Genomic DNA, 24,154 nt, shown 5'->3' on the forward strand with positions numbered 1-24,154 from the left:
GGGAAGTAGTTATTTTTCATATTAAATCATGGGTTATTAATATTATTCTAAATAAATTAATTTAAAAGTTTTAAACTCTATTATTTCTACTTTGGAAAGTACCGATAGAAGTATCCACATAAAATTATCTGTGGGGTCGTCACTAGTTTGTAAGACTGTATAAATATTCTGACCACAATGTTGTGAAAATCGCTGACTACACAGTCCCTGGGCCAGGACTCAGGGAGACACTGTGACAAAGAGCTCTCGGTGCAGGAGGGGAGGGATCAGGCAGAGTCCCAGGTCCCGGGACGGGCAGGCTCTCAGGCTCTCAGGGTGTCAGGCGGTCTCTGGGGCGGGGACGCTCCGCGGGGGGGATTCCCAGTCTCCCGGAGTTCCACTTTTTCTCTCACAACCAGTGTCGGGCCCTCCTGCCTGGACACTCGTGACGCGTCTCCACTTCTCACTCCCATTGCGTGTCCGGTTTCTAGAACCCAATCAGCGTCCCCGCGGTTCCCGGTTATAAAGTCTCCACCGACCCGCCGCAGTTTCTCCCCAGACGCCGAGGTTGTGGGTCATGGCGCCGCGAACCCTCCTCCTGCTCCTCTCCGGGGCCCTGGCTCTGACCGAGACCTGGGCGGGTGAGTGCGGGGTCGGGAAGGAACGGCCTCTGCGGGGAGGAGCGAGGAGACGCCGGGGGTCGGGGGTCAGGACTCCCAGGTAAGGAGCCACGCCTCTGCCCCCCCCACACCCGGTCCAGACCCGCCCCCTCACCCCGGTCCCCGCCTCTCCCTCCCTTGCTTCCCGCCCCCTCTTCTCTCCCCGCGAGGTGCCGGCCCTTCTCCGACCTCCACACCGTTTCCGTCTCACGAGCCCCTCGCCCCCTCCCCCCTGCCGGCCCCGTCACCTCGGACCCGGGGACCCGCGCCGGGTCTCACCCCTCCGCGCCCCCAGGCTCCCACTCCCTGAGGCATTTCTTCACCGGGGTGTCCCGGCCCGGCCGCGGGGAGCCCCGCATCATCGCCGTCGGCTACGTGGACGACACGCAGTTCGTGCGGTTCGACGGCGACGCCCCGAATCCGAGGTGTGAGCCGCGGGCGCCGTGGGTGGAGCAGGAGGGGCCGGAGTACTGGGAAGAGGAGACGCGGATCTTCAAGGACGCCGCACAGATTTACCGAGTGGGCCTGGACAACCTGCGCCGCTACTACAACCAGAGCGAGGCCGGTGAGCGACGCGGGCCCGGGTCCAGGTCACGACCCCCATCCCCAGGGACGGGCCGGCGTCGCCCCGAGTCTCCGGGTCCGAGGGTCACCCCAACATTGCGGGACCCGCCCGGCCCCGCGACTCGGGAGGAAACGGCGGGACTTTACCCGGTTTCATTTTCAGTTTGGGTTTAATCGCTGCGGCTGGTCGGGGCGGGGTCAGGGTCTCACACCCTCCAGGGGATGTACGGCTGCGACGTGGGGCCGGACGGTCGCCTCCTCCGCGGGTACGAACAGTACGCCTACGACGGCGCCGATTACATCGCCCTGAACGAGGACCTGAGCTCCTGGACCGCGGCCGACGCGGCGGCTCAGATCACCAAGCGCGAGTGGGAGGCGGCCGGTGTTGCGGAGCGCTGCAGGAACTACCTGGAGGGCACCTGCGTAGAGTGGCTCCTCAAATACCTGGAGACCGGGAATGACACGCTGCAGCGCGCAGGTACGAGGGGCCGCGGGGCCTCCCTGGTGTCCCCTCGGGCTGGAGCTGGCTTCCCACAAGGGGAGGAAGTGGGGTCCCTGTGGGAACACCGCCCCAACTTCTTGTCGGGAGAGGGAGGAATCCGCCCAGGTTTTCATATTCGGTACAAGACAGTGACTCGCCGGTGGCCTCACTTCTCTGAAAGACAGTGAAGGAATCCAGTCTCTTTGGGGAAGAAACAGGAAACCATCCCTGAAATAACTGACCAGCGGCGCCCTTTGACCCTGACCCCCATCTTGTGAACCATGACTTTCTCTCTCAAGCCTGTTCTCAGTCTAAGAACATCTTAGGAGGCCTGACTCCAGCTTTTCTGAGTCATTCAGCCTCCACCAAAGTCAGGACCATTGCTCTGTATTCTCCCCTTTACATGGAGCCTCCTACCTTGGCTTTCATCCTTATTATAGAACTTTCCAAGGACTGGGAGATCTTCCCAGACCCCGGAGTCCAGGCTGGTGTCTGGTGTTTTTGCTGCTTCTTTTCAAACCTGTTGTGCTGTTCATTCTCAGGATGGTCACATGATGTTGCTTCAGTGGCCCATGAAGGTAACACTAAGTGTGAATTTTCTGATTCTTCCTCCTCAGACCCTCCAAAGACACACGTGACCCACCACCCCATCTCTGATCGTGAGGTCACCCTGAGGTGCTGGGCCCTGGGCTTCTACCCTAAGGAGATCTCACTGACCTGGCAGCGTGATAGGGAGGATCAGACCCAGGACATGGAGCTTGTGGAGACCAGGCCTTCAGGGGACGGAACCTTCCAGAAGTGGGTGGCCCTGGTGGTGCCTTCTGGAGAGGAGCAGAGATACACGTGCCACGTGCAGCACGAGGGGCTCCAGGAGCCCCTCACCCTGAGATGGGGTAAGGAGGGACACGTGGGGTGGAGCTTCCTCTCAGATAAAGCAGGAGCCCTTCTGGACACGTTCAGCAAGGTCGGGATTCAGGCCTGAGGTCAGGGCCCCTTCCCTTTCCTCCACAGAACCTCCTCAGCCCACCATCGCCATCATAGGCCTCATTGTTGGCCTGGTTCTCTTGGTGGTCACTGGAGCCGTGGTGGCTGGAGCTGTGATCTGGAGGAAGAAGCACTCAGGTAGGGAAGGGGGGAGGGATCTGAGTTTTCTTGTCTCACTGGGGGGTTCAAGCCCAGGTGGAAGCTTGCTTGCATGTGTATTGGGCAGCACCACTCAGAGACATTGCTTGTCAGTGTGCAGACTGGCACTTACCCTTTTGTAAAGCACGTGTGGAAATGAAAGACACGTTTTTCACCTTCATAATTCCAGTTGGGGACCAGGTTACCAGCACTTGAAGGTCAGAGAGGGAATGTTCCTGCTGACAGACCCCCAGGAGGGAAGAAGTTGATCCAGTCCCCGCACATCTCCTTTCTTCATGTTCCTGATCCTATCATGGATTTTGGTCAACAGTTCTGGAAAGTTCTCTGTGGTCCAGGACTAGAGGGTTCCTCTAGGATCTCACAACTCAGTCTTCTCCCTGGCCTCTCACGTGATGTTTTCTTCTTACAGGTGAAAAAGGAGGGAGCTACGCTCAGGCTGCAAGTAAGTGTGGAGGGGCTGTGATTCCTGAGACCCTTGTGAGGGTGCAGAGAGGAGGCCATGGGGGGCTCACCCTCCTAAAGTTCCTTCTCTAGTTTCTCTCCTGTGTGTTCTGACCACATCCTGGTTTTGTTCTCCGCTAGGCAGTGACAGTGCCCAAGGCTCTGATGTGTCTCTCAGGCATCCTAAGGGTGAGGCTCTGGAGGGTCTAGATTAGGACGGGGGATGGGGCAGAGGGGATGCCCTGGGAGACGGGGATTCTTTGAGTGGGACATTTGAGCAGGTGGGGGGCTGTCAGAAGGTCAGCACTTACGTGACTGCCCTGAATTTGTTCATGATTATTTTCTTCTATAGTTTGAGACAGCTGCCTTGTGGGGACTGAGTGATGCAGGATTCCGCATCCCACCCCTGCATTGTGACTTCAAGATCTTCTGACTTTCTGCAAACGTCATCTGAATGTGTCTGTGTTCCTGTTAGCATAAAATGAAGAGGTGGGGAGCCTGGCCCACCACTGCCCACCATGACCCCTCCCCACACTGGCCTGTGTTCTCTTCCCTGGTGGCCTTTCCTGACCGAACAGAGGCGGGGCTGGGCCGTCTCCATCTTTGTCTTAACTTCATTTTGCGCTGAAAAGTAAGTGTCTTTCATATCCTATTGAAAATCAGGATCCAAACTACAGCTCTCCCCCTACTATATAGATGGGTCCTCATCGGTCTTGTCCCCCAGTGTTTGGTTGTTTGGATCTTTTTCCTAAAACTGTACAAATGTTAGATATTTAATCTTTGGTAATATGACATTACAAAGAAATGGCTTCCTTCTGTTATTGTTCAGCTTAGTCATCTTCATATATGCTTAATCATTACTAGTTACTTCTGTTATTTCGTTTCCTTCTGGTTTTTTTTTTTAATTCATTTCCCTTGGCATTATCAACGTCTTTGTTACTGGCTTCTAAGAACTAATTTATGACTAAGGATGTTAACAATTTGTCATGCAATGTAAATGAAATACCATGTTTTACTGCCATCAGTTTACTATGGTGTTTTGTTTTTGGTTGTGTATTAAAATATACTCATGTTGTGCCTTAAAAAAATCAGGATATGAATTTGTTTTTTGCTATTTATGCCATGAGGGGTTGATGGGATAATAAAGGTGAGGATTCCTGAAGTTTGAGAGGAAATAAATGGAAGCACGGAGACCCTTCCAGATTCCATGTGCTTGCTGTGCTGAGTCTGCTGCAGGTGGGACAGGAGGAGGCTGTGAGGAGCTGAGCGTGGACGCGGCCTGTGCCCACTCCATGCTCACCGCATCATGGGCTTTGAGGTGGTCACTCCTGGTCACATCTTCTCAGCTCTTTTGTCCTTGTCCCTTCAGTAGAACCTTGTCCCACCAGCAGCTGTGATCTCAGAAGAAGTCACCAGGTGAGCCTCGGCTCAGGCCTGTGTCCAGTCCTCAGCCCCTATCTTTTGGGTGTTATTTGTTGTTTCTTTGTTTCTTTAGAGGTTCTTGCCTGAGTTTGTGTTTTATTCTCCTCTGGGTGTCCCCCACCTCTGACAGCTGGAGGAGTCGTTTGGCCTGTCGTGGTCCCCACAAGGCCCAAGGCTGCCCCTGCACACAGGAGAGTCTGTGGTGTCCAGAGGTGGATTTTCAGATTCATCCAGCTCTTGCCCTTTGTCTAGGGTTTGATTGTTCTTTCCATATTTCCCTCAACCTTCTCAAAGGATCCAGATTCTGGAATTAGCAGAAAGGCGGGAAACCATAATGTCTTGTCTCAGGTAAGTTCCTGTCGGAATTCTGCTCTGCTCGCCTACCCACTCTCCCTGCCCTTAGCTCTAGTAATCCCAGTGCTGGCTCCAGTACAAACTCATGGACTTATAAAGCAGAGTCTAATTTAGATTTATATTTGGTTGGAAAATAGGACTCATAAGTCAAGGATCATTGTTTTCTGAAAAGAAAAATATACTTGTGTGAGGCAGTGCGGAGGAGGGTTGGTTGGTGGGAAGGGGAGAACAGCACTTGTGAGAAAAACACCGGCAGCATTGGTGTCAATGTGAGTAGATGTTGTGCTGTAGCTGCCACAAAACAGCATTTGGCCTTAGGTCACATTAGTAAAGATGCTGTCTAGAATAGGGAGGTGCTTTACATTGAACATTCACTCAGCTGATACCGGTTGTGTGCCAGATACATGACACAATGTTTTGCATCTAGGAAACTTCACTGAAGTTAAAACAGAAAAATTGCTGGCCTTGTGGAGCATGTATTCTAGTGGGAAGAGACAGACTATGTGCTATCAGCATAGTAAATAGGAAAGTGTTCTGTTACTAGGGGATACGTACAATGGAAAAGATGCAGTGGAGAAGGTGATTCAGAGTGTGAGTATGGGGACAGGGAAAATGGGTGTTTTACTAGGGCGGTCAGGGTGGGCCTCACTGGGAAGGTGACCTTTGAGGAAAGATTTGAAGGACATGAGGAATTATCCCTGAGGATGTCTGGAGGAGGTTCTTTCCAGGCAGAGGGAACCTCCAGGCAAATGCACCAGGGCAGGAGCATGTCTGTGTGTCCCAGTTAAAGTGAGGAGGCCAGTATGGCAGGAGCAGAGATTAATTGAGATGGGATCAGAGGTACAGCCAGACCATGTAAGGCCTGGAGGATGCTGGGAGGGTTTCGACTTTTGCTCTGAGTGGGATGGGCGTTATAAGATTGTTTTGAGCAGAAGAGGGACATGGTATGACTTCTTTCTTTATTTTTAATAGGTTTTATCTCTCTTATTTATTTATTTATTTAAGCAGAGTTGGGTCTTCGTTGCAGCGTGCTGGTTTTCTCTAGTTGTGGCTAGCAGGTACTACCCTTCATTGCAGTGCATGGGCTCTAGGCGCGTGGGCTTCAGTAGTTGCGGAGTGTGGGCCCAGTAGTTGTGGCTCATGGACTCTAGAGTGCAGGCGCAATAGTTGTGGCGCACAGGCTCAGTTGCTCCGTGGCATGTGGGATCTTCCCGGACCAGGGATCGAACTGTGTCTCCTGCACTGGCAGGCGGATTCGTAATCACTGCGCCAACAGGGAAGTCCCTATTTTTTTTAATATTTAAATTTTATTGTATAGTTGATTTACAATGTTGTGTTACTTTCAGGTGTATAGCAAAGTGATTCAGTTATACATATATTTGTTCTTTTTTAGTTTCTTTTCTCATATAGGTTATCACAGAATACTGAGTAGAGTTCCCTTTGCTATACAGTAGGTCCTTGTTGGTTATCTGTCTTATACATAGTAGTGTGTGTGTGTTCATCCCAACCTCCTGATTTATCCCTCCCCTCCACGTTTCCCCTTTGGTAACCATAAGTTTTTTTCAATATCTGTTAAGTCTGTTTCTGTTTTGTAAATAAGTTTATTTGTACCTTTTTAAAAAAATTAGATTCCACATTTGAGTGATATCATATGATATTTGTCTTCCTCTGTCTCACTTACTTCACTTAGTATGATAATCTCTAGGGCCATCCATGCTGCTGAAAATGACATTACTTCATTCTTTTTTATGGCTGAGTATATTCCATTGGACTTCACCTTTAAAAGCATCACTTTGGCTGCTGTGCTAAGAACAGAACTGTGAGGCAAGGAGGGAGTGAGGCCATAGGGAAGCAGTGGGAAACTAGTGCAGTGTCCAGGCTGGAGATGGCCGTTGCTTCGACTTGGGTGTGAGCAGTGGATGTAATGGGAAGTAATTAGATTCTGGACACGTCCTGAAGGTGGATTTTACAGCATTTGCTAAAGGATTAAATCTGGGGTATGAGAAAGAGGAGTTAAGGAGGACACCCTAAAGTTTGGACTATGTAAGTAAAAAGATGGCATTACTCTCACCAGAGATGGGGAAGACGAAGGAGCAAATTTTGGGGGAGAGGGGGCATTATGGGCATTTGGTTTAAGAGATGTTGGAGCTGAGATTTTGTTAGAAATACAAGCCAGGTAGTTGGATTGGCAGTTGGACAAATGAGTCTGGAGTTTAAGAGCAATGTCTGGGCTGGAGAAATAGATTTGGGAGGTGATGCCACATCATGATATTTAAAGCCTTGAGAACTGATGAGGTCTCCAAGGGAGGGAGTGATGGCTGTAGAAGAGGAAGGACAAGGACTGAACCCTGGACTCCCCAGCGCTATGCGATCGGATCAGATCACACAGCTGAGCAGACTGCGTGGTTCTGACACTGTGTCTAGACGGCACAGAGACCCGGGAGTCTGATCTTTGCTTGGTACAGGAAAGCCCTGGACATCTTTTTAAGATTCCGGAAGTCAGAAAGCATGAAATTCTGGGTTTAGAACAAGGTTGGTGTTGATGCTGCTGGTCTTCAGATCACACTTTTTAAATTATTATTTTTGTCTGCATCGGGTCTTAGTTGTGGCATGTGGGATCTTTGCTGAGCATGCAGGATCTTTCGTTGGTGTTCGTGGCTCTTTTTTTTTTTTTTTTTTTAGAGAATTGATATCTTTTTATTTATTTATCTGGGGCTGTGTTGGGTCTTCGTTTCTGTGCAAGGGCTTTCTCTAGTTGCGGCGAGCGGGGGCCACTCTTCATCGTGGTGTGCGGGCCTCTCACTGTCGCGGCCTTCTCTTGTTGTGGAGCATAGCCTCCAGACGCGCAGGCTCAGTAGCTGTGGCGCACGGGCTTAGTTGCTCCGTGGCATGTGGGATCTTCCCAGACCAGGTCTCGAACCCGTGTCCCCTGCATTGGCAGGCAGATTCTCAACCACTGCGCCACCAGGGAAGCCCCTCGTGGGCTCTTTGTTGCAGCGTGCAGGTGTCTTTCTAGTTGTGGCATGCGGGCTTAGTTGCCTCGCTGCACGTGGGGTCTTAGTTCCCCGACCAGGGATTGAACCTGAGTCCCCTGCATTGGAAGGCAGATTCTTTACCACTGGACCACCAGGGAAGTCCCCAGATCACACTTTTAGTAGCAAGAACGTTCATAGACCAGGATTCCCACATGGCTGTGCATCAGCCTTACGCATAGGACTTGCTGAATAAGCTTTTCCTTGATCTTGTGCCTAATACTCTGAGAAGGTGGTCCTGGGGAGAGGCCTGAGCATTTTGGAAGAAGCCCCACAAGCAATCCTGATGCTCAGCCACTTTGGGAACCACCAAGGTCAGCGACAGAGAGTGGCCAGAGAAGGGTCTTAAATCCACATTTAAAAGTGTTTTTTTTTTTTTTTTCAGAAAGAAAAGGGAGTACCTATATTGTCAATTATGAGATGTGATGTTGGGAAATACATGTAGTTCTCTCTACTATGGGGTATAGTCGGGTGGAAGACTTAGGAAGTGGTTCACAGTTCAGCATAATGAAATCCGTGCTCTCTGAAGTTATTCTCCAGACTGAGTTCTCACTCACTCTTGGAACAAACAATAGGATCCAAAATTTTTCTAATTTAGGCCTAAAGTACCATATATATATGATATGGGGGCTCATATCATTTTGGGAAGGCTACAGAACCAGGCTTGAGGCTCCACGGGAACAGAACCCACAGTGTCCACCCTAGGCCAGGTCCCACATAGGAACATTCGCCCCTGTTGCTGGGCACAGATGTCACTGCTCACACAGTGAGCCCCGCATGCTGGACGTGGACCCTGCGGCGAGGACGGCTGTCACTGCGGTTGCTGACAGCTGGAGGTTGTGTAACTCCCACTCACACCAGCCTTGCCAAATGCATTCTGCTCAGTCCCAGCCTCTCTGTGTCACCACATCTGAGTAGAGCCTGAAATGTGGTCTCCTGAGTGGTGAGGCCTGAGCTCCATGCTGTGTCCACCTGCAAGAATGTTTGGGAGAGTGGGTTTTCCTCTTTTATGGAGGAAGGTGGTCTCTGCCTCCTACCAAGACTCTTTTAGTGTGGAATTCTCCTAATCTAGGAATTGTCCTAATCAGGTAAGGGGGTGGTGAGGGATGGAAAAAGAATGTCAAATTTCAATTCTTAGAGCAAAGATCTGAGACTGGAACTGGATCTGGTACATTGTAGGCACTCGGGTTTGGTTGAAAGAACAAGTGACTAATAAATGACATCCAAGGTAGAGATTTACTTGCTTACTACTCTTACTCTGAATTTCTTTGTGAGCTGGTGAGGGATTTTTTCCTTCACGCAACCAATTTTCTGATTCTCAGACGCCAACTGGGTGTCCTACAATTCAACTCAATTCTGACACGAGCTGCCTGGAATTAGCATCAGACCCCACAGGTTTCAGGGCTCAGTCCCGCAGACTTCCTTTACTTCAGAAGCAAGTTGCAAGCCTCAAGTCCCTGTGTTACCTGCACTTCTGTCTGACTTGACTACAAAGCTAGGGGTTCCCCCCAAGTCTGATAATTTGGTAGAACAAGTCATAGAACTCAGGAAAATGCTATGCTTACCATTACAGTCTATAGTAAATGACACAAGTGAGCGGCCAGATGAAGAGGTACCTAAGTCGAGGTCTGGAAAGTTCCCGAGTGTAGGAGCCTCAGTCACCGTGGAGTTGAAGTGTGCTACTCTCCCAGCATGTGGATGTGTTCACCAATTTGGAAGGTCTCCAAATTCTGTCATTTTAGGGTTTGTAATGAAAGTTTCATGATGTAGCCATGATTGATTAAATCATTGACCATTACTGATTGACCTCATCCTCCAGCCCCCCTCTCCCCAGAGGTCAGGGAGTGAGGCTACAAGTTCCAACCCTCTGATCATGGCTTGTTTTTCTGGTGACCAGACCCCATCCTGAAGCTTCTAGGACCTTTCAGCCAAGAGTCATCGCCCTAGCACCCCAAAGATGCTTTTATCACTCAGATAGCCCCTGTCTTTGACCACAGATCCCTTAGAGCAGAAGGACCATAACAGTTAAAAGATGCTGACACATGACTAGAGTCCCATTCAGTCATTAACAAGTAGTCCAGTCCACCTTCCTATCGAGGATATTTACATGGCAAATAAATTCATGAAAAATTGCTCAACATTTTTAGTCAGAGGGGGAATTCAAATTAACCGTAATATGACATCGCTGAACACTGCCCAGAGTTGTTAAAATGAAAAAACCACGCCAAATCAGTTGCTGGCAAGAATTTGGGCTAATTATCTCTCATATATTGCTAGTGGGAGAGTAAATTGATTCAAATACTTTGAAAACGTTTTTGGTGGTAACCAAACATTCACTCACCAGCATTTCCAGTCTTAGTTATATAGTCAATAAATATGCATGCATATGTGTGCCAAACATATGAAAATATTATTCATAGCGGCTCGATTTGTAAAATCTGGATATAACACAAATGCCCATGAACAGTAGAGGATGAGAAATGTGGTCTATTCCTATAATGGAACACCACGAGAGTAAATAAATTACAACCACACACAGCAATAGGGGTGAGACCCGGTGACATAATGTTGAGTGAGAGAGCCAGACACAGGGGGGCATCCACTGCATAATTCTTTCCAATCAGAAACTGGCAGAACTCACCTATGTATGGCGTTAAAAATCAAGATAATGATTACTCTGAGGGGTGGGATGGGCAGGGTCCTTTAAGACTGAATAGGATGCAAGAGGGTTTCCTGGGATGCTGGAAAGGTTACTTGTGAGTGTTGTTTACCCCAGTGTTCACTTGGTGAAAATCCACTGCACACTTATGAGCTGCCCACTTCTCTATGGGTGTTGTCCTTCATGAAAGTATGATTTTCTTGGATTTTTGAAATAATTCTTTCTAAGAATTCTTAGAATAACATAGAATTCTTCTTACTGAAAGCCCTCAGAAATGCTGAATTGAAAAAAAATCACTACAATTTTTAGAAACTCAAGGAAATACATGCCTGTGATTCAGATATAAAGAAGAGAAGCTAAAGTGAGAGCAGTGAGCCTGGGAGCCGACACAAGAATAGTTTAGGGCTTTTGCCTTGTTGCAGCCGAGAAAGCAACATGGGGCACCAGCAGCTTTACCGGAGCCATCCGAGAAAATTCGGCCAGGGTTCTCGTTCTTGCCCCGTCTGCTCAAACCGGCACTGTCTGATCCGGAAATACGGCCTCAATATGTGCCGCCAGTGTTTCCGCCAGTACTCGAAGGACATCGGCTTCATTAAGTGGGACTAAGTGTGAACTTCTTGAATGGGTCATCACACATATCTACCTTCCTCAGAAACAATACTAACTCTTCGTATATAAAATAAAAATTTTAAAACTTCAAAAAAATAGTTTGGGGAATGGCCGTCAAGCCAGGAAGTAGGAATCAAAACCCAAGCAGACTCTCTCCTCAGCATCAACACGTGGATCCAAGACAGTGAGGCCCCATCCCAGCCGCTCCTCCTGTCCAGCTAAGGGAACGGGGCCCCAGGGTGCAGAGCAGACTTGGAGCAGGTCTGGGGTGGACGAGGGCTCAGCCAGAGGTGGAGCGTGTTCTCTCCGTCTCCCTTAGAGGGAGCAGGGCTTGATCCCAGGCTTCACTGGCTCTGTGCTTTCTCCCCCAGGGGCCCCAGCCATGAACGTGACCCACAGCCAGGACTTGGAGGGCACAGTCAACCTCACATGCTGGGCTTTCGGCTTTTTTTCCCCAGAATATCTCAGTGGCCTGGTTTCCAGATGAGGAACCCATGTGCCGGCATGCCCAGCAGACCTCCGTGACCATAAGTGTTCTCCAAGGAGAGGAGCAGCGGGTCTAGTGTCACGTGGAACACAGCGGGAATCACAGTGCACATCCTGCGCCCCCTGGTGAGCCTGGGGTGATCCTGGAGGGGGTTGTGACCTTGGGAGGGTCAGAGGCCAAGGTCAGGGAGAGGAGAGCAGGCCTGTGGCTCTGGGGTGCCTGGGTTATATATAATAAGTCCCTCTCTCAGGGAGAGGGTGGGGTGGGTGGGGAGGGGTCGGGGGTGCCCCAGGTGAGAACAGGAGCAACTACAGAGCTGCCTGGTCCCCCGCTCTGGGTGTTGCATGGACAGAGCCTCTCGCTGTGGGGCAGGGTGACTAACCATCCCTGTATGCCCAGGCTGAAGGCCAAATGATAAGGGAATTAGGCTCGTGGATGAGAAACCGCGTCCCCAAGCACGCCAGTGACACAAAGAGGTGGCATCAACAGAAGGAGCTGAGCCTGCACACGCCACCCTTTCACTGTTCCACGCTCTGCCTTTGCTCTTTGCCAAACACAAAGCTCTGCTGCTCTTTTCCTCTCCCCTCAAGCAACCTGATTATGGGGAAATCAGTGTGACCATCCCCTTGTCCAAATCTACAGGGCAGTGACCACCGTGAGCAAGGGAACTGGCTCAGGGAGGGCAGGGTGAGGCCACAGAACGCAGACCCAGGGCCCTCCTCTAAAGAGCCCTTGGACTGTGTCCTGAGGGGCTGGACAGGAAAGAACCTGGAGGTAAGATAAAATCAGTGACCCCAGGTGTCCAAGGATTGGCTGGTCTCCTCTCCCTAAATGGTCAAGCGGTATCTGCTCACTACTCCTCCATATGAAGGAAATCCCAGCAAGCATGGGGGCAAGTGATGGGAACTTGAGAAAGATGCAGGCTGGGGGTGACCCAGAGGAATCGAAACTCAGAAGACAGCTCATGGAGGAGGAACTGGAGAGGTTGCAAAACATTTCTAGGTGGGGCCTCACAAGGGAGCATCACAGGCAGGGCTCTGGCACCATCCACTGAACCCTAGTTTGAGCCTTATGATTCTTCTACTTGGATTCTTAATACTGGCGAAAAATTGGGGGAGAGAAATGCAGACAGGAAATCACCTTTCCTCTGAATTCCTCCTCAGTTTTTAACCCCTCCTCACCAGGTCACAAACACTTTACTTCAGGTTCCCTCTGATTCCAGGATCACCTAGACCCTCCCAACCAGCACATGATCCAACACATGCTCCCCAGACAAGCCCTGGTGAGCCTGAGAGTAGAGAAAAAGAGATGAGAACAAAAGGAGCTGCAACCCTCACTGCTGCCCAGTCTCACCCGAGCAAGGAGAGGCCTCGCTGGACACTAAGGGCCCCAGCCTGGCCCTGGCTTTAGGCAGAACCAAGGGGTTAGAGCAGACGTGGCTCCCATTCCCCTCACAAATACCCCAATGTCCAACTCTTGGAACAGAGGCTTGTCATCCTCTCACATCTGTGCAGAGGGACACGAGGGGGACCCTACATCCCAGGCAGAGCCCCTCCCATCCCCACCCGCGCCCAGATTTCTCACCTGGGCTCCCCACAGCTAATGCTGTCTTCTTCTTCTTCTTCGAGTAGCAAAGGACACAAAGCCCGATGATAAAAACAAGAGCAAAGGCAGCAACACCCAGGATGGTCCACTATTGACTCTGATGCAACAGGGTCTCTCCTGAGAGAGGGACTTATTATATATAACCCAGGCACCCCAGAGCCACAGGCCTGCTCTCCTCTCCCTGACCCTGGCCTCTGATCCAGGGTCACAAGCCCCTCCAGGATCACCCCAGGCTCAGCAGAGGGCACAGTGTGTGCACTGTGATTCCCGCTGTGTTCCAGTGGCACTGGACCCGCTGCTCCTCTCCTTGGGGAACACTTTTGGTCACCCAGGTCCGGTAGGCCCCGTTCCCATCAGGCAGGGCACCCCCAGACCGCTGGGCCTCCTGGCTCATGGGTTCCTCATCCCAAAACCAGGCCACGGAGATATTTTGGGGAAAGAAGCCGAAAGCCCAGCATGTGAGGTTGACTGTGCCCTCTGAGTCCTGGCTGTGGGTCACGTTCACGGCTGGGGGCCCTGTGGGAGAAAGCACAGAGCCAGTGAGGCCTGGGGCCAAGCCCTGCTCCCTCTAAGGGAGACGGAGAGAACACGCTCCACCTCTGGCTGAGCCCTCGTCCACCGCAGACCTGCTCCAAGTCTGCTCTGCACCCTGGGGCCCCGTTCCTTCAGCCGGGCAGGAGGAGCGGCTGGGATGGGGCCTCACTCTCTTGGATCCACGTGTTGATGCTGAGGAGGGGGCCGTGCAGGGTGGGCTCCTGGGGACCAGGAGGGAACTTTCTGGGACGGGCAGGCTGGGAGCCAGGGGCGCCCACCCTGGTCTAGGGGCTTCCTCTCCTGCCTGACACCCCTCTTCCCTGGTCCAGTTTCTGTCGGAGGGCCCACTGCTCCCCTGGATGATCGTCACTGGTGCGGTTCATTCCCCTCCCCACCTGCCCGTCTTTCTACAGTGGATTTAATGGAGCAGGAGATTGCAGGACACCACGCCAGCAGAGCAAATGTGCACCCAGAGGACAGGAAGGGTCTCCGTGTGCAGAGTCACAGCGGGGAGGCTCTAGGGGTCTGGGGGAGAGGAAGGGCCCTGGCCCAGGAGCAGTACCTGTTATCTCCCTGAAGCCTGTCCAGGATTCCAGATAGCCCTGCAGTCTTCCACAAAGCTCTCCCTGCACGGGGGCCTGGTAATACTTGCTTTGAAAGCCATCTGTGTCCCAGGACTTCTCCATTTCCATGGCCAAGTTCCGAGCCAAGGACTGGGGCGCTGTACATCCGTGGGTCTCTGGGTGACAGGAGAGGAGGAGCTCCCCATCATAGTAGCGAAACCTGAAGCCCCAGGCGTGGTTGTCTTCTCGGATTTCACAGCCCAGATCTCCTGGAGGGAATTCACACCTGCATCCCACCCCACCAGCAGTGACTCCTCCAGTCCCCGTGTCCCTCTGTCCTCACACCCAAGTGAGAAACTCCAGCCAGAGGGCCCCCTCCCTGCTCCCCTCATGTCTTCCCAGGGCTGCTGAGTCACGGCCACCCCCCTGCTGAACTCACAGACCCCTATCCTCTGGCCCCTGCCCCCAAATCCAGTGAAAGGCCTCCCAGCACTCTCGGACCCTCCCCACTCTCACCTCCTTTCTCCTCCTGCAGGGCCAGGATTTCTGCTAGAAGCTCTCTGAGGTCCTTCCACGTCTCTGTCAAGTCCTTGGACTCTGTGTCCCACGTCTCAGCTCCCAGCTCTTCTGCCCACAGCCCCCGGGGTTCTACCTGCCTGTCTCACGGTCATAGTGCAGGAAGGCCTGGCCATCCAAGTGTCCCCCAGCGAAAAAGCTGGACTGCACAGATCCATCCCAGGACAGCACCGTGAGGTTGTAATGAAGACTGTGTGATCCTGGGGAAGGGGGAACCGCAGATGAAAGAGCTTTCCGGAAACAAGTGCACATCAAATGTTTACCAGACAAGTTCTGCTGTCCTGACCTGCTCCAGGACTGAGGATGCAGAACATGCACATGTACAAGGGACCACAATGAGAATTTTTCCAACACAGGGGAAAGAAGAAAAAGAGAAGGGAAGGAGAGGGGAATTGAGGAGTGGAGGGAGGGGTGGAGATGGGCAAACATGCAGGACAAGTGCCAGGACAGGGAGGCACCATCTCCCTAAGGGTCCAGGCAGGAGGCCAAGGGGAGAGGCTGGCCTGCAGGGGGCAAGGGAGAGGCAGGAGGACCAGGGTGAGGGGAGGTGGAGTCAGAGGGGAGGGAGGGGCAGTGTCAGGCCCAGGATCAGAGGCATCCCTGGTCAGAGGCGGGTCAGGTGAGATGGAGAGCGAGGGCTGCTGCCCGTGGGGCAGGCTCATCATGGACAAGGTGGGCTCAAGGGAGGGTGAGGCACGAGGCAGAGGGCCCTGAGGGGCTGGGCTGTGGCCCTAAGAGAGTGGAAGGTGGGCCAGTACCCCTGGTGGAGGTGAAGCAGTCTGGGCCCAGAGTGCAAGAGGCATGGTGAGGCCCCAGGTGGGGAGGTGGCTGGACCTGCCAGTGTCCCCTGGGAGAGGTGGGTGTTGGGGGCCTGAGTCAGTGCCATGTGCCCAAGAGTCATGGAGAATTAGAAGGAGGGTTGGCAAGAGAAAATAGAACTGGAAAGCCAAGGTGCACATTGGGAGGGACCTGCATGGTGGGAGTGGTTGGGGGCAGGTCACACCTCCACAGAGGGCATGGGTCAGGCAGGCAGCACAGGAGGGGCAGGGCTGGGGGAAGACCCCCTGTAGGGAAAGGCCAACTGACCAAGTGGCATCAACAAGGATTTTGGATACATGGTTGAGGTAGTGAGAGCCCACTGGGGTCAGTGAACCCAAGAGAGGGTGATGAAGGCCAAGGAGGTGGGCAGTTGGACCAAGGGTAGTATTCCTATTGGGGAGGGAGGAAGGGCAAGGGGCTGCAGAGGAGACAGTGGTGAGGGTGGATTGGGGGGCAGGGGATGAGCATGCCTCAGGGGTCACTCTGGGGGACCTTGGGTTAGGGTGAAGACAGGAGAGGAGGGGTGCTCTGGTTGAGGGTGAGGATGGGGTAGTGATTCCTGGGAGGAGGCTTGTGATTGATGAGAACGTGGCGATGGCCCCAGGCACTCAGGCAAGGAGTGGAAGCTGGGCAACGTGCCATGAGGGTAGGTGCAGAGGGACCAGGGCAAGTGGAGTCCAGCACCTGAGGCCTAGAGAGTGGAGGTCTCAAGAGGGTGAGGTTTAGGATGCAGGAGTGGGGAAGGGGCAGTGCTGGGGGAAAGGCCCACTCTGAACGAGGGCCAAGAGCAGGTGCCTGCACTGGGGTGGAGGTAGGAGGATGGGTGCCAAGACCAGGGGACAGGTCATCCCACAGGGGCTGTGCACTGTGCTCAAGGCCCAGTTATCATTAGCAGCAGAGCTCCCCCTGGTGATGAAAATAGGGTAGTGATGAGGGAGGGAAGTCCCCCTGGGCAAAAGTCATCCCCAGAAATGTAAGGTTAGTGAAAGCTGGGGGGTGGTAGGAGCCATGCGGGTGTCTGGTCCTTGCAGGTCAAGACCCATGAGGGGAAGAGAGGGACCTGTGGTGGGAATGGGGATGAGGGTGAGGACGCCCTAGGAAGGGATCAGAGAACTGTAGAGAGGAGGGGACAGCAGGAAGGGGCAGGACAAATCCTGAGGGGGCGCAAGAGATGGCAGGGGAGGAGGCAAGGAGAGAATCAGGGGTGGGTACGTGGGCACAGCAGAAAATTAGAGTGAACATGAGTGGGGGAGGGGGGAAGTAAGGGAGGAGGGAGGGAGTAGAGACCATAGAAACCACAGGAAGAATCTAGGCCCCAAAGCCATCAGATTCACTCTGTCAATGAAATTAATCAATAAACAATCTATAATAAGAATAGAAAAGAGTTTTATTTGAGCCAAACTAAGGACTAGCCCTGAACCAGCAGGGTTTTCAGCACAGCACAGGCTTTTATATCTTGTCAGAACAAAGAACATTAAACAAGTCAGGGCTGCAGCACATACACGTGCAGCACATACAGTGTGGCCTTGGCGCCTGGGAAAGGAGTCTTATCATCAAAGGTGAACTAGCGTTGGAGTCCCAAGAAGAGGGGCATTGAATCTTTATTTTTAACATGGAGATTCTTTACTTCTGGTCAATGTGCCGTTTCCTTTAATAATTAAAGCAGATGTACAATGTATGTCTGACAGGCCACAAAGAGGCAAGTTACTTAGCCCAAAATTGAACTTAGTTCATGTATAAGACAGAATGACTTTTCTGTATCTGAATATGTGCAAACATTTTTTGTCGCTTCCCTCAGTGAAAGCCAGGATCGGCCACGGTGCCCACAGCAGTAGGAAGTGTGGTTCAGGGCCCTTGGGCCCTTCCTAGAGCTCCAGTCACTAGAAAGAGACCCTCAACTCCAAGGCCTGAGGCCCTTGAGCGCTGCCTGCCTGGAAGCCCCCTGATTCCCGAGGCCAGAAACGGGAAGAGGGCAGAGCTGAGAACAGGAGGAGAGGACAGCGCTCAGGGGCCTAAGAGGGCGTCCCGCACACCGGTGGGAAGTGGCCGCCTGAGCGTCGGACCTCCAAGAGCCCTTGATCGCCTCTGACGGGAGCAACCCGGGCTTGGGGGCAGCCTTCCCACCCAGGGCAGTCAGAGGACGCGGATGTGTGAGGAAGAGGAAAGCAGGGAGGGCGGGTGCAGCAGGGGGAGCAGAGGGTGGGAGTCGGAAAGAGACTGAAAAGCCGGAACGTTATTTGGTGGCCACAGGCCGCGAGCCGCTCCCGGCCCCTCCCCGACCTCACCCCGCCCCCCACTCCCCCCACTCCCCCGCCCCCACTCCCCACCCCGCTGCACCGCAAGTGAGACGGTCCCCGCGACGCTCACCGAATCCCACCCGGACCCTGAAACCGCCCCAGGCTCCCGGCTGAGGACCTCAATGAACGCCACTCACCAGCGGCGGTAGCCGGGAGCACAGAAAGGGCAGCGCCGGCTGGAAACGGCAGGACAAAGAGAAGCCCTGGCAAGCCGCACGGAGCTGGACAGCTGGGCGGCGCTGTTTCTCCCCGGGAGATGCCGCCTCCTGGCCTGTGGTCGTCTCACTGACCGGCCCTGCTCCGTTCCTTTGCAACTTGCTTCTCCTTCCTCGCCGCTGCGCCTTCTTCCTTCTCGCTTGCTCTCCTTATTCTCCTTTTCTTTCCTTCCACTCTCACCCTCAGCGGTTTAGGGGTTTTAGCTGTGCTGCCCCAGGACCTGGGGATTTTATCGTTTGTGTGGCAGCTTCTAGAGGGCCTATCGCTGAGGCTGAGATGTGAGGCCGTGATGAGGATGACGGAGGAGAAAACGGGGCCTCCCCTCAGCTCGCTGCCTTGGGGGCTTCTCCGCAGGGACCCCTTAGACTAACGCCCCTCCTGGAGTCTTAACCACTGGACCACCAGGGAAATCCGCGGGTTGAATTCCTGGGCTTCTGCACCCATCTTCTTAAAAGAGAATGGTATATCTCTTCAGAAGGGACTTCATCCGGGAAAAGTAGGTGGATTACCCTCAGGGCCTGGAAAATACTGATGTTTCTTCTGTTTTAATGATGTTTCCCACCACCTAAACTCATTAGGAAACCCATTGAGGTGAGAAATGTCTCTCATTAAAAACAATCCAGATAACTTCTCCAATAACCACCTGCATTGGCCCTTTAGCTCTCCCCGCTGCTGAGGACCCATCCCGGATTATCTTCTAACATCCATCAGTTCTGCTCTCTCTGGTGACAATCTGCAGGAACATTTCCATTTTTTTGATGCTCCAGCGAATCTCAGCTCTTCACAAACAAACTAGACCAGAAAACTGCAGAGTCTTGTGCCTCAAGCATTGGCTTGGATTGGACTCAAAGCACTTCCTCTTCAAAGGGCAGCACCTTGAAAACTATAAACCTGTTTTGTTAGTCATGATGGAAAGACATTTCTGGAGTTTCAAGTACCAAATCTACCCAAGGAAAAAAAGTGCGTTGACTCCTGGTTTTGGCAACGTACTACAGTACGTGAGATGCTTTCATTGGGGTAAGATGGCTGTAGGTTGTGTGGGACATATCTGAACTATTTTTGTAATTGTTTTGGTGAGTCTAGAATTATTGCAAAATGAAAAGAAGGAGGAGGAGGAGGAGTGGGGGGAGGGGAAGAAAAGGAAGAAAAGGAGGAGGAGGAGGAGGGACATTAAAAAATGTCCTTAATGAGAAATTGAGGACATTCCAGGAAAAGGGACTCTTTATTCCTGAGGTTTGGCCCCAACTCTATTGTGGCTTCTGACCTTAGTAAGCTGGATTAGTGAACATGTCTAATCGCAATGACTCTTTGCCTAGACAAGAGGCACGGTTGTGTAGAAGCCCGCCTCACCATGCCCTGTCACATGTCCCATGAGTCCTTCACTCTTGGGCCTTCAAAAGACGGGCGAAGTGTCCCTCACCAGCAGGAGGGGGCTCTGAGTAATTCCCATGGACCATCCTTAAAGAGTGATTTTGCCTGGAGTATGTTTCACACTTATCTCCCTCAGGACCCCAGCAGGGCCATTGGAGCTCATAGGTGACTGATGGAGGATTTTGGGATTTAGATCTTGATTAAGTCAACTTTGAAGACTTGCCCAACATCTGGCACGGTCTGGAAGATGACATCAAGGAGGGTATACGCAGAACCCTGGGAATTGGAGAGTTGAGTCACTTGAGAGTCTGAAAGTTCAAGAGCAGCTGCCTTCTCTTGGGCACAAACCAAGATTGAGGGGATTGAAAATACATTGAATCTCCTTGGTCCCCACAGGCACAAGCTTATTTGTGACCGCAGCTGCTTCATTGGCACGAAGCTAAGGAAGCCTTGGGTTTCTGCAGGGTGTAGAGGAGAGCAGTAGATGGAAAGGTGGAGAATATAGGGCCCAGAAATTTATTTGATATCTGCTAGAAATGTGAGGTGCCGCATTCACTAAAAAGTGTAAGGATACCAATCTCAGGATACCAGGGGAAAGGGATAAATGAAGACAACCTGTAATATGTTGTCAGGAAAAACTGAGAGGCATATACATTTAGGAGAGGTGTACTTATCATACATTTGTAAATGTTCCAAGATGTGGGAATGTTTCAGACACGACTTTTAAAGAAACAACACAGTCTGCATGGATGGTGGAGCTTATTTTTTAAACCCAGTATATGTCTTACTGTATATTATTTCCTAAATGTGTTTTTTTCATTTGACTATTTTAAATTTTTACCAAATTTATACATGTATATAATTTTAAAAGGCAGAAGGTCCTACAAGACTTATAACAAAAAGCTGTGGTCCTTATTACCACTTTCCCAATCTTTAGTTCTCTTTCGCTAGTTGCAAACATTTCAATACTCAGTTGGCTTTTATCTTCCTATTTTTAATAACAAGTTGTATCAGTCAAGGTTGAGTGAAGGAACTAGAGATTATTCTAGGTTTATTAAACAGGAAGGGATTTTACAAAGGCTGTTAGGAGCTTTTGAAATCTTTAGAAGGGCTGAAGGAGCAAGTTCTCAGCTGAGCCTTATGGAATGACAGCCAGAACAATGTAGATATATTTGGTGTTCCTTTAATGGCTTGTATATAAATTTATCACTAATCTGTCACCAAATTCTCCTTCAACAGTGTAGTTTTCCTCTCCATTCAAATGCATGACAATTAATCAATTTTATCTTTTTCTTGGACATAGACTTCTGTAGCCAGGTGAAGTAATTCTCTTTATTCCTGAGGCCTTGGCCCCAAACTCCTGTTTCAGTCTGGACCTGTTGATCCCTTATTGTCCCACATAGGTGCCTCTTGGGATGTTCCTTTAGCATTTGTGTGTATATATATATATATATATAAAACATTTATATATATATATAAAACATTTATATATATAGCATTTATATATATATAGCATTTGTATATATATACACATAAAACATTTATATATATAGCATTTGTGTATATATATAGCATATTTATATATACACATAAATATATATACATATGTACAAATATATATACAAATTGTAATATATATACAAATATATGCAAATATAATACATATCTATTATGTATACAAAAAAATATATATATATACATATATATATAAAATGATACTGTTTAACACCTGAAGGCGACAAATTATTCTGGATTAGACATTTATGTATATAAAACAATACTGCTTAACACCTGAAAATGACAAGAGAAACTCTGGAACTTTTTTGACCCAGGGACAGGAAAGAATGACTGGACCATTGGTTGCCATGGACACTGTTTCCACAGCTGCATTGCTGTTTTGACTGTCATTACATGTAGTTTGAGAAAAAATATAGCTTTTTCTTGATTTAACAATGATCTAGGCAGGACAGACAATAATAACCCCACTTAATTAATGGATAAACTAAGGCTGAGAGAGATTACACACTCTATGAAGGGGAAGAACTAGATTGGAACCCAGGTTTTTTGACTTTTTCTTTTCTGGTGTCTGTTTTCAGTCTGTAACTCATCTATGGTCAAAAAAGGAGGAACTCATTTGTGGCAAAAATCATCAGACATCCTACAGTCACTAGAACAAAAACCCCACAAAGGTAGGACACCTGTTCACTACTGTAGCCTCAGTGCTGAAGTCAATGCTTGTCCCAGAGCTGGCATTTAGTAAATATGTGTAGAATGAATGAACGGGTAAATGAATGAACGGTGTAGCTGTTTATAAGTAGGGAAACACAGCTCCAGAAATGTTAAGCGACTCACCAAAAGTCACTTATCATATTTTATAAATTATAAGACATATGTGGACGTATGCTGTGCTCAGTGCCCAGCAAGTGCAAGACAAGGAGGGAGTTGGTGTGTGACACTGTGAGATGGTAATGCAAGCCAACTTCCCTTGAGATACTCTAGGCGATCAATTTCCAAGAGAGGCTCATCTCTCAGAGGACCACTACCCAGCCGTTGCCACTAGAGGGCTCATCAAGACATTTAATCAGGAAGATACAGGCAGTCTGGGAGCCTCTTTTTGTTCAGGCCATTTGTCTCCACAGTTTCTTTTCATTGCATTCCCCCCGCCCCCCCCCCGCCCCCCCGTTATCTCTTTTCCCATGCTAGCTCTGTATTCAGATTAAATCTTCATTCATGTCAATGTAACAATTTTACCACATCCAAATTTTTCTAATGCCAGTTTTCATCAATCCTGACATTTATGTTATTTGTCTGACTTCACTAGTGAGTTCTGCTTTTTAAACACTTGCAGCTCTGTGATCCAGTATCCAGTGATGCGTTATACTTCAGCTCCATTCACAAATCGGGTATCAACTGCAAGCAGCTAAACACAAGCAGTGAATACTAATCAGAACAAGGAAGAATGTGTCTGTTGTGGTCTCAGTGTGAGAGAAAATGCCTCTGCTCAGGGGTGCACCTGTACCTCACTTTGCTTGCTGCCCCATATGGTGACATGACCGATGGTAAATGTCACTGCTGAAAGCTCCATGAGTTTTTTTGAAGGTTCCCAAAGAGGGTGTAGAACACTAAAATATTTCATAACTTTTGCATCTACATGACAGCAATGTCCATGAGCTTCCGCCAGGCACGTTGAAGGCAGAAGCTGTTTATATGGCTCTCCACTGTGTCCTCGGAGCCACACATAGTAACTGACATATGTGTCCTATGTAAAGATCTGATGGCTGGTTAAGTGAATCATCACACACCATCTCTCCCATGGGTAGAGCAGAGGAGCTGAAAAACTCTCCTGGGTGGAGAAAATCAAAAATACCTTGAAGCTGCCCTGATTCAGGGATGCTGCCTTAAAAACTCTTGGGTGGGGTCGTAAGCCAAAAATGGAGCAACTCTGCTTGTGTCGTCTTCAAATTCTTTCAAGGGTGAGGCCTGAGATGCTGCAAATATTTTAAAAAGCAGAATGCACCTGTCAGGGCAAATTAATGCCATAAATGTCAAAACTGATGACACATTTCCTACTGTTCATTGTACATACAGATGGGTTTATTTGTGTCTGCATGTCCAAAATTCGTTTTCAGGCTGGGGGCTCCCCAAGAATGGGGAGGGTGTCTGGTTTCTCTTGCTTGGCTCAAAACTCAAAACAGATTAAAGGCTAGGTCCAAGGACCTGTCATTGAAAGCCTAGAGAAGAAAAAGCTGAAGGATAAAGGTTTTATGAGGAGGGTGCTGAGCAGTTATTCATCACTTGAGATTCAGCTCTAATGAGGTAAACAGTGAATGAAAACCCGAGTTTAACTCCACCTCTTCCACTTGCACTCTGCCACTCTGAGCGGGAGCTACTCTTCGTTGCGGTGTGCGGGCTTCTCATTGCCGTGGCTTCTCTTGTTGAAGAGCACGGGCTCTAGGGGCATGAACTTCAGTAGTTGTAGCTCGCCGGCTCTAAAGCGCAGGCTGAGTAGTTGTGGCGCATGGACTTAGTTGCTCCACAGCATGTGGGATCTTCCCAGACTGGGGCACGAACCCGTGGCCCCTGCATTGGCAGGCGGACTCTCAACCACTGCGCCACCAGGGAAGCCCGGCAGGCAGATTCTTAACCACTGCGCCACCAGGGAAGCCCCATTGAATTGAAACTTTTAAGATGAGACTATTTTTTTTTTGAATTGAGGTGTAGTTGATGTACAATATAAGTTTCAAGTGTACAACATAGTGATTCACAATTTTTAGGTTTATAGTTATTATAAAATATTGGCTATATTCCCTGTGTTGTACAATATATCTTTGTAGCTTATTTAT

The 24,154-nt window shown here is 50.3% G+C and overlaps 1 protein-coding gene and 2 pseudogenes across 9 annotated transcripts; 2 read left to right on the forward strand and 1 right to left on the reverse strand.

The window, feature by feature from the left end:
* Positions 1 to 450: 450 nt before the first annotated feature.
* On the forward strand, positions 451 to 4,355 carry LOC113616165 (BOLA class I histocompatibility antigen, alpha chain BL3-7-like). Of its 8 annotated transcripts, none has more exons than XM_027099492.1 (8): positions 451 to 620; positions 934 to 1,203; positions 1,405 to 1,680; positions 2,301 to 2,576; positions 2,695 to 2,805; positions 3,236 to 3,268; positions 3,409 to 3,456; positions 3,620 to 4,355. In XM_027099492.1, exons 1-8 carry the CDS (start codon positions 557 to 559, stop codon positions 3,622 to 3,624), a joined length of 1,083 nt encoding a protein of 360 aa, XP_026955293.1. In that variant the 5' UTR covers positions 451 to 556; the 3' UTR covers positions 3,625 to 4,355. The 8 variants fall into 8 exon arrangements, with proteins under 8 accessions (XP_026955293.1, XP_026955294.1, XP_026955297.1 ...); XM_027099489.1 differs by having other exon boundaries at positions 486 to 620; positions 3,236 to 3,303; XM_027099490.1 differs by having other exon boundaries at positions 486 to 620; positions 3,236 to 3,303; positions 3,409 to 3,445.
* Positions 4,356 to 11,117: 6,762 nt separating this feature from the next.
* Positions 11,118 to 11,439, forward strand: LOC113616180 (40S ribosomal protein S29 pseudogene; annotated as a pseudogene). The gene has a single exon (XR_003431239.1). The product of XR_003431239.1 is annotated as a 40S ribosomal protein S29 pseudogene (transcript).
* Positions 11,440 to 11,969: 530 nt separating this feature from the next.
* On the reverse strand, positions 11,970 to 19,897 carry LOC113616130 (MHC class I polypeptide-related sequence B-like; annotated as a pseudogene).
* Between the last annotated feature and the right edge of the window lie 4,257 nt (positions 19,898 to 24,154).

Source organism: Aethalodelphis obliquidens, unplaced genomic scaffold (assembly GCF_003676395.1).
Source record: "Aethalodelphis obliquidens isolate GAN/ISIS:26980383/991018 unplaced genomic scaffold, ASM367639v1 scaffold131, whole genome shotgun sequence".
Classification (NCBI taxonomy): domain Eukaryota; kingdom Metazoa; phylum Chordata; class Mammalia; order Artiodactyla; family Delphinidae; genus Aethalodelphis; species Aethalodelphis obliquidens.